Source organism: Gobius niger, assembly GCF_951799975.1.
Source record: "Gobius niger genome assembly, chromosome: 1".
Taxonomy (NCBI): domain Eukaryota; kingdom Metazoa; phylum Chordata; class Actinopteri; order Gobiiformes; family Gobiidae; genus Gobius; species Gobius niger.
Window position 1 is genome coordinate 7,593,443 of NC_136852.1, and position 14,908 is coordinate 7,608,350.

General features: G+C 43.2%; 1 protein-coding gene across 5 annotated transcripts in view; it reads left to right on the forward strand.

Annotated features, from left to right (window-relative positions):
* The window catches only part of fndc3a (fibronectin type III domain containing 3A), a 102,904-nt gene that overhangs the window by 51,095 nt on the left and 36,901 nt on the right, over positions 1-14,908 (forward strand). For all 5 annotated transcript variants that reach the window (XM_079573340.1, XM_079573342.1, XM_079573343.1 and 2 more), the window contains 10 exons: positions 2,869-2,945; positions 3,017-3,257; positions 5,464-5,754; positions 7,322-7,380; positions 7,627-7,796; positions 10,078-10,137; positions 12,097-12,235; positions 14,187-14,240; positions 14,326-14,450; positions 14,523-14,697. In XM_079573340.1, the coding sequence (XP_079429466.1) occupies positions 2,869-2,945; positions 3,017-3,257; positions 5,464-5,754; positions 7,322-7,380; positions 7,627-7,796; positions 10,078-10,137; positions 12,097-12,235; positions 14,187-14,240; positions 14,326-14,450; positions 14,523-14,697 (1,391 nt within the window). The remainder of the gene's footprint in view (positions 1-2,868; positions 2,946-3,016; positions 3,258-5,463; positions 5,755-7,321; positions 7,381-7,626; positions 7,797-10,077; positions 10,138-12,096; positions 12,236-14,186; positions 14,241-14,325; positions 14,451-14,522; positions 14,698-14,908) is intronic.

Here is a 14,908-nt window from a genome sequence, read left to right on the forward strand (position 1 = left end):
GAACCAGCTTTACTGCGCTCCAGAGAGTAACGTTTTATTGACTGTCTGCAGTTACATAAGCTGCTTTTATTATGAGCATGCTGTTAGTGACTGGCAGCAAATGTCCAATATGGTTTTATGGTGTTGTTTGTGCCGCGTGTCATTTCATTAAGGCACAAGACCTCCCACTGCTGTGAAATCCAGAGACATTTTGTCGACTACAACCTGTGGTTAAAGTAGGGCTGGGTACCGTTATACAACACTGGTGAAAGTTTTGGTGCTGCTGGTATCGAACAAAACACAAGAATCGAAAAAATATCTTAAAGGGGCTATATCATGCTATTTTAGCCATTCCAAAGTTAAGTATTGGCATTTATATGATATATTGTACCTCTACCATTATGGAGCACAAATTTTTGTGATAAATATATTCTGGAGGTATTTTTCAAACCCGGAAGACACAACGCTTCGATTCAGTTAACTCCGCCCCCTCTCTCCGCGCATACAACTTTACCGTAATATAAATAAACAGCAATAAGTGAAGTTACTTCACGATGCAGTTATAAGGAGTTGTCATCTCCAACACAGCTTCATAAATGGCTAACACACACATGCTAATATGCTAGCACACAAGCTAATATGCTAACCCGCGTTTGGGCTGACTCACCGCTCTGCTCCATCGCTGTTTACATAGTGGGACTCGCGTTGGTTATAAAAGTTAATCCACTTTGATTCTGGCGAAGGTTCCCCAAACATCCATCAGAGACAGTCACAGAAAAACAATATTTTGGTGATAGTCGCTGAATCCCGGAGAAAAAAACAGCTGAGTGGCCTCTTCCTGAAAAGGGTTGAATATAAACTCCTCGTCCTCGTAGCCAAACGCGCTTCTTTTTCTCCGTGACATTATCGTTAGGTAAGAATAAAGAACAGGTGTGTCCAGAGTAGGTAACGAGCTCCATCTTCACAGCTGCAGCGCAAACATGACTGATCTGTTCAGACGCTCAGGGATGTGTTTGTTTTGGCCTCAGCTGACATGGAAACACCTCTGGCACATCCTTTTTTATTTTATTTATTTATTTATTTATTTTTACATGTTTTACTCTTTGTTTCTCTCTTACGACAGAAATAATGAAAACGCTGTTTTACAAATTAAAATCAGGCCGTAAGCATAGAATTAAGACATTACATTACAGACGTCGAGCACTTCCGTTCCGTTGTTACGACACAACTGAACACTCAGTCGTTCACCAGGAGAGGGAGGAGCAGCTGCTCAGAGAGCAGGATTCAGGAGGATTATTGAGAGCTGCGTGAATGAAGCCACAAACCACTCTGGGGGTGTTTTTGATAAGGAAATAGCATAACAACATGGCTAAAAGCTCCAAAAAGTCGATTTTGCATGATATAGGACCTTTAAGATCCAAGTTTTGCTGCTACTGGTCATCAAAAAACAAAATTGGGAAGGAAAAAGTGGAAAATTTGGGGGGGGAGTGTGGAAAAAGTGGGGGGAAATTTAGAAAAAAAAAAAAAGTATATAGTATAAATATGGGGGTAGGGCTGAAAGATATATCGATATCGAGATATGAACATTCAAGATATCAAAATCGTAAAAGAAAAATGTACTGTTTGTGTATTTATATAGAGATATGAACATTAAAAATATAAAATCCGAAAAAGCAAGATATAAACCTTATAGATTTGCATCAATAAAACTGCACTCTTTTGTATTATGATTTTATTTTTCTGAAAAATGCTGAGTTTTCACCCATCGTTGTATCGTATCGATATTGAGATACCTGGCATGAATATCGAGATGTGAAATTTTGTCCATATCGTTCAGCCCTAATATGGGGGTTGGAGGGATGTGGGGAAAATGGGATAAAAATGGGTTAAAAAAAGTGTTCTTTTCTGTCCTTTTGTCGATAAAGGACGTTTCTTGGCTGTTTCACCTCAAATAAGTGTAAAGTTAAAGACATTTAATGTAAGGAAGAGGAATAAATTAACATTATTAATCTGTTTTATGGTTCTGTATGACAGATATTTTTATTATAGGTATTGTGGAAATAAAAATGTTATGGTACCCAGCCCTACTCACAACATATTTTGATTTAGTTTAAAGGGATATTTCAGGATTTTTTACATAGGGCCTCATTTCCTAGTTATCCAGAGTGTTGTTGATCTCTTCTTTCATGCAGTCCTTATATTTGAAGAGTTTAGAGGTGCTAGGCTGGTGCTAGGCTAGTGCATGTCTATGGTAACTAGTAGCCTGCATAAAAAAACCTCGTCAAAACCATCAGGTCGTCCTCCAAACGTTGCCATATCTGATTTGTAGAAAGCTCCTTTGTGAATTCCACATGTAGTTTACCGGTTGCAGGTAAACAAACTACTGTAGATCCGGTAACCGAGCAGATCACTCCGCCTCTGCGTAGCTACAACCAGGAAGCTGATGCTGCTCAAATAAAAGTTATTTCAAATGCAAAATGGTTATAATTTTAACATTATTCAGTCAACACAGATGTTTGTATGTGTAGTCTGGTGTTATAAGTGATTTGCCTCAGGTGCACTGTGCTTGGGTTAGACTGTTTTTAATGCAGGCTACTAGTTACCATAGACGTGCACTAGCCTAGCACTAGCCTAGCACTAGCCTAGCACCAATAAACTTGGTGAATTTAGTAGTCTAAATCTAAAATTGATAATACATTACTTTTGTATAATCATATTCATCAAGGTCCACTGTTTCATGGAGCTTTGATTTGTTCCTTTGGCTTTGAATTTTAATCATACAAGGCTCTTTCAAACTGCGACATTGGGAGCTTAGTCCCTTCTCTTCATTTCCATCCAGTTTTTATCAGTCACTGAAAACATGTTGTCAATATGAATGTGTTTCCCCAGGTCCTGCTCAGGTTCCCATGATGTCTCCAAACGGTTCAGTGCCTCCAATCTATGTGCCTCCTGGATATGTTTCACAAGTAAGTCCATAAAATCACAAGTAAGTCCATAAAGTCCAGGTTTACCGTCATGGCTGCCCCTGTCCCTTCAGATCATCGAAGAAAACGGGGTGCGGCGGGTCCTGGTGTTACCTCAGCAGCCAGAGTTCCACCCCGGGGCGCCGTCCCCTCTGCACCACGCCCCGCCCCACGCCCACCTGCCTGCCTTCATCCCGCACCCCGCCATGATGCCCCCCCCTCCGCACCTGTACACGGGCATGGCCGGCGGCGTCGGGGACATGAGCTCCCAGTACATCTCCCAGTACAACCCGGCTCACATCTACTCAGAGCAGGGTAAGGGCAACGCCGCTGTGAAGTATGAATGTATGTTTTACCCTTAACCCCCACCTTATCGAGCACATTTTCTCCAGGTTTACCTGAATGTAAAAGCTTCTTTGTCTCATGTAAAGCGCTTTGTGACTATGTTTGTGAAAGGTGCTATATAAATAAAGTTCTTCTTCTTCTCCTTCTCCTCCTTCTCCTCCTCCTCCTTCTCCTCCTTCTTCTCCTTCTCCTCCTTCTCCTCCTCCTCCTTCTTCTCCTTCTCCTCCTTCTCCTTCTTCTCCTTCTTCTCCTTCTCCTCCTCCTTCTTCTCCTCCTCTTTCTTCTCCTCCTCCTTCTTCTCCTCCTTCTTCTCCTTCACCACCACCACCACCACGACGGAGCCTATTGGCCACGACGGACCCTATTGGCCACTGTCACACCTCATTTGAAACACCTACAAAACTCTTCTTCCTTTATTTCCTTGTGTTTTTTTTTTTTTATCACATTTTCATGCTTTTTTGTTGTATTTTTGCCACTTTTTTTTTTTTTTTTTTCGTTTTTATTGTTTTTGTCATGTTTTCAAATGTATTTATTTTTGTGTGTGTTTTTGCCACATTTTTTGTGTGTGTGTCTAATGTAGCGGTGATCGAGCGTCCAAAATGTGATGAAAACGCAAGGACAGAAACGTGACAATCATAACAAGGAACAAGCTTTGGAAGAGTTTTGGAGTTCTTAGCTTTCAAATACACTGGCCTATAGGCTCCAGCATTCCAGCAGAATGCACTTGGTTAAGGCGGGTGGTAAGAGTTACTATCGACTTAATATTCAATAAATGAAAGGTGATCAATGCATTTTTTAGCTCAATATGTATCGTCAGTTGTGCTGGGACGATACACTGCCTCAACTTTTTCCAATACGTATCACAATACAATACGTATTGTGATACAATATAGTGCATTACATTTAGGATTTTTCATTATAATAATCTGAGGTTAAGGCTAAGGTTAAGGTATACTTTATTGTCCCCCAAATAAATTCAATAACAAAGCGCAAGTTGAGTTTCCAAAATTAATTAATTCAATCTAAATCACATTTTGAAAAGTACAAATGGCAGAAGCATTTTGAAGTCTGGCTCTTTTGTTTAAACCAGCACCAAATCTGGATTTCATCTCTTAATTCCCACCTGAACCAAATACATTATCTCCGGTTCGGCTTTACCCAAATCTAAAAGCTTCATTTAAAAAAAAAAAAAAAAAAAGCGTAGAGACAAACACCAAAAAGTGCAGGAAAAGCAACAATAACACAATAGAAAATCGACAAAAACACGACAAAAAAAAGTGATGAAGGCAACATGAAAGCCACAATAGAGCAATTTTTTAAAAATGGGACGACACAACAAAAAAGCAATAAAAAAGCAACACAAAAACAAAAACTTTTTTTTTTTTTTTTTTAACAAAAAAACGCTTCAAAAATGTGGCGACAACGCAATGAAAAAGTTTTGCTGGTCTTAGCTTTCAAAGCTTTCTCCAATCAAGAAGCTTTTACATTTGGGTAAAGCTGAACTGAAGAAAATGCGCTCTGTTAAAGTTGGGGTTAAGAGGTTAACAAATTAATCTTTCAGTCAAAAATATTTAGATTTTTGTTTTTTTTTGCTGTAACCAAGTTCAACAGTGTTGCGATACGTATATGTATATGATACATATAGCACAACAGAGAAGTATTGCGATATACAATATTGCAAAATGATCGTCAATCGTCACTCCATTTATTTGCATTTTTAGCACATTTTTTTTTACTGTAATACTTAATTAATTGTGGGATACTTTAAGGTTAAGCACTTTTATCTGTCATTTTTAAACTTTAGACTTGGTTTCTGTGGCATTATAACGTCTTCAATAATATCATATCACAATCATTATATGGAACTTCAACAGATTTTGTTATCGTGACAGACCTAGAAACCAAAAATTATTTCGTTCTGAACATGGTTTATTTTGGTCATAAACTCAAGCACATCTCACTAGCCTACTCTTTGTTGGTTAGAAATGCAGTATTGATCTAGCGCTACCTTTGATATTGATTGAATTCTGCCTTTGATACTTGGTTTCCCGAGATGAGAAAACCTTTGACAGTTCAAAACGACAGAAATCAGCGATAATACGTTTCCATGCCATTAGCATTAGCATGAAATTAGCATCATGTAAAGAATAAAAAGGTTTTGCCCTTTCTAATCCAGTCTCTACAGAATCCCACACGCAACACGGCCGGCCCTTCGTCCACCGAGACGACCGGACGAGTAAAACGTACGAGCGTCTTCAGAAGAAGCTGAAGGATCGTCAGGGAGGCAGCGGCGGCCCGGTGAAGGACAGTCCCCCGCCGTCGCCTCAGAAGAGCTGCGCCAGCCCCTCCGTGGACGTCCACAATGGCCTGAGCGGGAAGGCGGCCGACACGGAGCCGGGGCAGAGCAGCCAGGCAGTGGCCGGTGTCGAGCGGCAGATGGGCCCGGGCAAGAACGGAGACTCAGAAGGTACGCTCTCAGTTAAACGTCATTTATTATGATTTATTTACAATTACTGAACCACTTTTAGACACCTCTGCCTTGATATCTTCTTATTATTTTATAGCTAAAATTATAGATGCAGCAACAGTTTGCGGCTAACAGACAGAGTTTAGCTTTATGACAGAAGTTTACAAAAGATCGTGAACTGACAAACATCTGACAGACCTGCTCTGGTGCAGCTGAAATCCTAGCAGGGTTCCCTTCGGACAAAAGATAATTCCAGGAGTAAAGCTGAGGGTAGCTTTAAACTGGTACATTTGTCTAAATGTGTTTTTCCTTTCAAAGTGAACCCTTTTTTTTTTTTAGATTGTTTTGTAAACAAGCTATGGGGGCCCAAAGCATCTGAGGCTCCCCAGATCCTACGACATTGGATTTTATAAAATGTAGTTCTACAAAAAAGTCTAGCCTGAAAAACCACACCCATCTCTTTCTGCGCAAAAGAAGGTGGGTGTGGCCACACACGTTGAACAAGTTGCTGATTGGCAGCTAAGGCCGAAACAATCACGACCGTCAGAGAAATGAGAAGGTTGTGTTACTCGCTGCACCACTATGTTGTTAATTAAATTAACATTAACATTACCCAAAACTAATCATGGATGAAGTAGTCAAGGATTTTGCCTCGCGTTCTCCGCGTGAGTTTATATTCACTTCATATTTTTTTAATTTGGCTACGGCTGTCGTCACATCCGCTAATCGCTAATTGGTTTATTTCACTGACAATCTGTGCGCGTTGGGCCCGCCCCTTCAAACTGCTCCAATTGCTTCAATTCCCTGCGTGGAATGGACAGGGAACAGTATGGCAGAGCCAGGCAAACAAAACGCCAGCAGACAGCACAACTGCTGCATTGAAAAGGAAAGTAGTTCACATTGACAGTTCATGCTCCTGGGCATGTTTAAAATACGCACTGTGGTCTGAATCTGAATTTTTATCGCAATAAATACAGACGACATCGCGTTACAGAAGGGGAAGTGGACGTGAAGTCAGGTCTAAATCGGGTCCATATTGATATTTTTCCACAGCAGATTGTTCAGTACAAGCCAAGAAACGGCAGTAGTAGCTCCTGCTAGCTAGCGTTAGCATTAGCACGGTGCTAACATGAAGCATCATGTTAGCATTCTCCGTTATTTATGTATTTATGGGCTGTTGAACCACTTTGCTCCTCTAAATGTCTTTTTATCTTTATTTAGTAGAAAACTATATCAGTAATTCAGCATTTGTTTTTGAATTTTCTCCAAATTGTTTCCCCCTAAACTGTTTTCAAACATTACCATATGTGGTCATGTTTGAAGTTCTTTCCCCCCAAAAAAGTGCAATCAGGTATTCTCTCCAAAAACATCCCCCACAAACATCTTTTGAATTTAGTTTTAGCTTTACCAGCCTATTTTCCATTTGTTTTTGCATATAATGATTTCTTTTCTCAGTCTTTTGAGTGCTCCATCACAGCAGTCACTACAATAGCATAAGTGGGCATTTAGAAATCCGTAGTTTAGATCGCGTTATTGTGAGTAACTTGCTTTTGTTTTGACTCCTCAGAGCTTGATGAAGAAGCCAAGGCTCTGCTGGCACTCCTAAGTACCATCGGTAAACCAGAGGTGAGTGTTTTGTTTTACAGGTGTGAGATTGTACTCGTATTAGCTGAGTTCAAGAATATGACGCACAATCCTTGAACAAACTCTTGTAACAGCATGTTCTCACTCCCAAAACGGCGAAATCTGAGCCATTACTTAGTCCTTGAAGTTGAGAATAGTCTTTGAACGCGGTGGAATGAGTCACTGATGGAATAGGCTTCTTTTGAAAATGGGTTTCACACTCCTATCATCCCGAACCCGTATGTGCAGGTGTCTGACATTCAGGCCAGAGGAGCGGTAGTGAGCTGGAACGCCCCCACCAAACCGGAGAAGGAGAACGGCAGCGTGGAGGAGGAGCAGCAGAGTGTCCCAGAGGCCCTCAGCTACGAAGTCTCCATCTCCTTCAGCGGGAAGGACGGGAAGTACAGCAGCGTCTACTGGTGAGAGCAGCCGGGGGACAGGACGTCTTGTTTCGCTTTACTGTTGCGGAAAGTATCGCCATAAACATTAATGCTCATGATAAGGCCACTTAATTAACTGCAGCGGAGTCGAAATCGCAACGTGAAAGGCTGAAAGTAGCAACTGCAGGGACTCCAGGTGTTTAAGCCACATAAATCCTTAGCAAATGGGGAAGTGTTTACTCTCCAACTATGTTAAAAACCTGCTAACCCCAAAGTTTAATGCATCGGATTCTTGTATTAGTTTACCTCGTAACACCCACCTGAACCGAGCACATCTTCTCCAGTTTGGCTTCACCCAAATTTAAAAGCTTCTTGAAAAAAGCCACACACACAAAAACAACATCAAAAGAGCAACAATAAAGTGACAAAACGGAGATGAAAAAGCCACAACAAAAGAGGCAAACGCATGAAAGCAATACTAACTTGTTTACCTTAATAAATCATAGACTGTATATATAAATGGACAGCTTCTCCTCACTCCTCCCCGTTTACCATAATGACCAAGGTCCAGGGGGAAATCATGGTGGATTTACAGACAAAAATTCTTCTTACGAAAACCAGCCTGGTCCCCTTAATTATGACTAACCCAGCGTTATCACAGGAGGAATATCTAGCTCTAGATAGTTCCAAAACAATTGGGACCAGGCTTTAAAGTTGTTTTTAAAGTCCAATGCTTTTCAATGGGGACCAGCGGCGATATGGAGGTACTACAGCAATGGCGCCCTCTAGTGTTGTGGGCATAAAGCAGAGCAGCCAGCGGCCATTGTAATAAATCCTTTCAGTAGTCCCTCTGGGGGTAATACAAGTGTTAATAGATCCGTTTTTCATAACCTAAAATACAAACACTTGGCTTCGGCAGTGGTTGTTTTATTTTATTAGGCTACTTTAGGTATTTCTATCATAGTTGCTGACCCAGCCTTGAGTAGTTTTCGTTAGCATTAGCATGCTCCTGCTAGCTTTAGCATGCTATTGCTAACCGCAGAATTTGGCACGGCGATCAAAAATACATTTCTTAGCTTTACAATGATATACAGCATGCCCATATTCACTTAGATTTAGGCGGTAAAAGTTGTGTTTTTAAGGTGCTTGGAGCCAAAACGGGCATCGGTTCAGTATTGGATATTTGTAGCCGATATGCGATATATATTTCCAGTATCGGCTCCAATGTCCGATACCAGTGTCGGATCGGTGCATCCTTATGAAAAATCTTGGGTTTTTCAATCATTAACTTGTTGCCTGCCGCCTCCCCTGATCAGGTTAGGGTTAGGAAAAGCAAAAGGAAAAGCACATGTGGTGTAAGTTGTGTGTCACTCACACAGATCTCACACATTTTTTTAGAAACTAGAAGGTCTTGGCTTTCAAATGAGGTGTCACACTGGCATGTAGGCTGTAAGCTCTCCGCTCAATACGCGTTGAGATTTGGATGTGCATGATTGCTAAAACTAACCCGAATCCTAACCCTGACCCCAAGGTGGCAGGTAGCAGGTTAAAAAACCCTGAATTGGACTTGCTGCTCCCAATGAGCGGCAACAAATTTAGATCTCAATAAAACATACTCGATTGGTCTAAACTAGCGCGTTAGTACCTTTAAAAAACGTTCATTGCTCAGCCGTCTCACATGTTTTCCGTTTAATTTCTTGCATGTGCAAATAAATGGTCCATAGAGATGAACCATTTTCCTACATTGAAGAAGTTGACACTGTAATTATCATGACAGGCCTTGTGGTTATCTCAATTTTATCTTTATTGGAAATGAATTTCGGTAACCTAAGCTCCGTTATTGGATTTAAAAAGGCAGAAAATTAAATTGAATCTTTGGCTGAGGCGTAACAAGCACTTGTTTTCAAATAGGGCATCAAATTGGCAGTGAGTCATTCCAAAAGAAAAAATGAAATGCTAGATAACCTTACTCTTGTATTTGAGGGTTTATTTGAGAGTCGTTCCTTTTTGGTGAAGTATCTTGAATCATTGATCAGTCGTGGCTTCATTTAGTCTCAACAGGAAACTAAGCAGATTGTTATCGAACAGGATACATGACCGTGTGATGAGTGCACCGGGTTGTGCACAGGCAGGAGAATAATTCGCAAATGAATCTAAATTGCTGTTTGAATAGTCTCCATTTGCAAATCCCAAAGACTTCAACAAATTTATCTTTTGCAAACAGCCAAATATCCTGCCTCCGTGGGGTGTCACTGTGTAGAAAACGGATCTCAGCAAACACAGGGTTGCGTTTCTGACTAATCTCTCTCTTTTGTTGCAGTGGGGAAGAGCTAAGTGCACCTTTAGAAGACCTTCGACCAGCAACGGATTACCATGTCAGGTGGGCCCCGCTTTTCTCCTCTCCTGTCAATCCGAGTTCATTCGGAGTAGACGCCAATACCGAGAACCCGAGAACGCAGAAAGTTTGTGCAGCGGTTGCGGCTCTAGTTTCTCTGTGCGGGTGCAGCGAGTGCAAAGCCGAAAGCTCTCGCACTTCCTCCCGCTCCTCTCGCCGCCGCGGCCTGCTCTGTGGTTAGAGCTCGGGTCTCGGTGAACCTTAGCAGATCAGCGAGGAGCGATGATGTCGGCAGGTTCGTTTGGCCCCAAAATAAATCGCAAACCGCATTAACGTGCACTGTCTCGACCAAATTAACAAATGAAGAAACATATAAATGAAGTTGGACTGGGAGCAGTAGACTGTGATGTGCACCTTAGTCTTTGATAAAATGACTTAAAAGTGCTCGAAATCGATATTTTTGCTGATTTTGAGCTTATTGTCAATGGAGCAAGAATAATTTTTCTTGCCTTTGACTTTTTTGTCTTATAAATTGTGTATAAGTAAATTGCTCTTATTTTAAAATATTTCTTGTTCCATTGGTAATCTTATTTCAAGATTTTCCAAACCTAAAAACATTACTTTAAAGCAGGGGTTTCGAACTCGTTTGGGTCGAGGGCCGAAATTCAGCCCCCTCGGTGGGTCATGGGCCACATATATTATAAAGGACCGTGGCCTCATAAACAACATCTTACGCTTATTGTGCTTTATCAGCCTGTGTCACATGTTTCTCAAAGTGCTGCATAGTAACTCGATGGCCGTAAGTTACCATTGTAGCCACAGCCGCCCTGGGTCGACTGACCATTTACCACATGGCTGTAATATGCTGTTTATATCCTGATCTCTTATTATGCCAGCGCCCTCTGCTGGACATGTGTGGAATTCTTTCCTTTTTTTTTTTTTTATTTAAGCTGCCCCCTAGTGGCTGGAGTGAGCAAACTGGTTATTTCTTTAAAAATTCATAACTGCTCAGAAATGAGGTAGAGACTGACATGCTCAAAGGGCCACATTAAATTATCTCGCGGGCCACATGCCTTGACCTTGACACAAAGCAGTGTATCTAAGATAAGAAGAAGCATTTTCCAGTGTGTACAGTTTATCAGCAGAAAAAAAAGTTAGTTTAGTGTTTATATTAGCCACTGTAAACAGCTGCTGCTCACATGTGTGTTACAAAAACACAATATTGTATTTTATTTATTAATTTATTTGACAGGGACAGTACAAGAAAACTTTGCCAACTCGGTGGCAGATGTTATCTACACAAGGCATCTAGCCATAGGTTAATTAAGATCCCGTCCCTGAATCTACAGTGTGTATAAAAGAATAGAAGAAAGCATCATACACACAATAAAAAGAAAGAGAAGACCTATCTGACCACTTCCCCACTTCACATCCATAGAGTTCAGTCTCACACTTTTGTTTGTTCTTTAGCCACAGCTTCAGCTTCTGTGCGAAAAGTCTCAGGTCCATTTGGGACTTCAGAGTTTCGTAATTATGTCCCTTTCACCGAGAGCAGACTGACCCAGCAGTTCTGCACCACTTCACTCTGCAGTCACACTGCCTACACGCCTTCATTGGTATATTTTTGTACTAACACACAACACAGAAGACGAATGTGTTTTTTTATAAAGCAAAACTGATAGAGTTTGCAAATGTCAAAGGCTTCAGGACTGATGTTATGGCCTGGCCCCAAAAGAATGAATGGAATATGACACATGAGATCAAATCACAGCATGTAGATGGATATACTAGTGCTGCCTGCGTTGATACTCAATTTTTTACACATTTTTCTGACTTGGGCATCGAACTTCAGGTATCAGAGAGAACTTATACCATTTAATTGATCCGATACTTTAACTCAAAAGTCTGTGGTATCAGTATCAGAACAACCCTTTTCTTTTTCCTGCCACATGAACTCTTCTATCTCTGTGTTGTAATACTTTCTGTCTGGTATTTTCTTCTCAGGGTCCAGGCCATTTGTAACTGTTTACATGGAAGTCTGTCGGAGGCCGCGAGCTTCACCACGTTAACCTGTGAGCCCGACGCCCCCAATCCTCCCCGAAAAGCCAGCGGGACCAAGAACACGCTCGTGCTGCAGTGGAAGGTAGAGTTACTGACAGTGATGGAGCGGCCGGGGAAAGGGCCCAGAGGAACTGCGCTATAAAACAGCCAATGGACCGTTACATCTCCAGCAGCCGCCGCTCCAACACCACGAACGCAGCCAAAGAGTTATTTAAATAACTTTATTTATGAGCTACTGTCAAGGCACATGAGCAGCAAAGATGATTGTTTAGGAAACACACTGCAGGCACAATTTGTGTCATGAACAACAAAATAGCCTCAAGAGCACAAGAAGGGGTTTGATTCAAGAGGTCCTGCCTGCAGTGCTCCACTGTTAGGTCCCTCCACAGTGAGGTCCCTCCACTGTGAGGTCCCTCTACTGTGAGGTCCCTCCACTGTGAGGTCCCTCCACTGTTAGGTCCCTCTACTGTTAGGTCCCTCCACAGTGAGGTCCCTCCACTGTTAGGTCCCTCCACTGTTAGGTCCCTCCACAGTGAGGTCCCTCCACTGTGAGGTCCCTCTACTGTTAGGTCCCTCCACTGTTAGGTCCCTCCACAGTGAGGTCCCTCCACTGTGAGGTCCCTCCACAGTGAGGCCCCTCCACAGTGAGGTCCCCTCCACTGTTAGGTCCCTCCACAGTGAGGTCCCTCCACTGTGAGGCCCCTCCACAGTGAGGCCCCTCCACAGTGAGGTCCCCTCCACTGTTAGGTCCCTCCACAGTGAGGTCCCTCCACTGTGAGGTCCCTCCACTGTTAGGTCCCTCCACTGTTAGGTCCCTCCACAGTGAGGTCCCTCCACAGTGAGGTCCCTCCACTGTGAGGTCCCTCTACTGTTAGGTCCCCTCCACTGTGAGGTCCCTCCACTGTTAGGTCCCTCCACTGTTAGGTCCCCTCCACAGTGAGGTCCCTCCACTGTGAGGTCCCTCTACTGTTAGGTCCCCTCCACTGTGAGGTCCCTCCACTGTTAGGTCCCCTACACTGTGAGCTCCCCTCCACTGTTAGGTCCCTCCACTGTTAGGTCCCTCCACTGTGAGGTCCCCTCCACTGTGAGGTCCCCTCCACCGTGAGGTCCCTATCACCGTGAGGTCCCTATCACCGTGAGGTCCCTATCACCGTGAGGTCCCTATCACTGTTAGGTCCCCTCCACTGTGAGGTCCCTCCATGTGAGGTCCCTCCACTGTGAGGTCCCTCCACCGTGAGGTCCCTCCACTGTGAGGTCCCCTCCACTGTGAGGTCCCTATCACTGTAAGGTCCCTCCACCGTGAGGTCCCTATCACTGTAAGGTCCCTCCACAGTGAGGTCCCTCCACTGTGAGGTCCCTCCACCGTGAGGTCCCTCCACTGTGAGGTCCCTCCACCGTGAGGTCCCTCCACTGTGAGGTCCCTCCACTGTGAGGTCCCTCCACTGTGAGGTCCCTCCACTGTGAGGTCCCTCCACTGTGAGGTCCCTCCACTGTTAGGGTCAAATTTACCACCATTTTTCCACTTTTCCCAATGGTATCTACTTGTGTTTCACTTTTTTTTTTTTCATTCTAATTTTGATTTTTGCAAGATTTTATATTTCTTTTTGGTACCTACTTTTCGATACCTGTAGAACCTAAACCTATCGTTTAAAGGGACTATAGGGAGTTTAAAAATGTTAAAATAAGTATTTTCCTCCACCTACATGTTCCAGCCATGTCCTAATGTGTAGAATGAGCCCAGACCTGTTCACCACAACTGCCTCTAAAATCCTGCACTGTCACTCAAAAAGTTTTTCTTCGCGTCCGAAGTGCCGTCATGCACGAGCTTAATATAGAAGGTGCAGTTACACATATGGCCTGAGGTGGCAGTAGTGAGTATAAAATGGCCAACTTGCATCCAGCCCCTTTAACGGTACACAGCCATAATTATGTCCTGGTTCTGTATTTTTATAGCACATTAATGCACAAAATCGTGTAATATCAAATGAAATATGGCAGCTCTCGGTGTAACAGATACGCTTATGTGTCCGCAGGCTCCTTGTGACAACGGCTCCAAAATCCAAAACTACGTTCTCCAGTGGGACGAGGTACCGTAAGCGCTCCCTTCACTTTGGGAAAGCACTTCATGTTCCTCATGCTTTAGCTGTTCCTTTTGTCCTTTTGTCACCGAAGGGCAAAGGCACCGGGACGTTCGAGCAGTGCTATTACGGCCCTCAGAAGCAGTACAGAGTGACCAAGCTCTCGCCCGCCTCCAGATACTCCTTCCGCCTCGCCGCCAAAAACGACATGGGCGCGAGGTAAGGCTCTCCAACTCTCCCTCATAATAACAACGCCATGTCGTTCTCATATTCATGTGTCTGCTTCTCCAGTGAGTTCAGTGAAGTGGTGGACCTGTTCACCTCGTGCAGTGTGCCGCAGCCGCCCTTCCCGCCCGAGCTGGAGAAGGCGGGGGTGACCTGGCTGTGCGTCAAGTGGCAGAGGCCCCAGAGCTCCCCGAAAGAGGACGACATCTACTATATTTTGGAGATGGAGGAGGAGGGCTCGGTAGGCCGCTTTTGTTTTCTCCCCAAAGTGCAGTGTTTTGGAAGAATTGCGATCTTTTCCCGAGCTGTGGTTTACGGCGGTTTTTATAGCCTCCTTCCTCCGGGCGCCGTGAAAATAGGTTAAAATATTCATCATTGACTTTTCAAAAAAAAATACAAGCAAGCTAGCGCTGAGAGCTGAACAGAAAGCCAGTCCGCTGAAGTATTCTTAA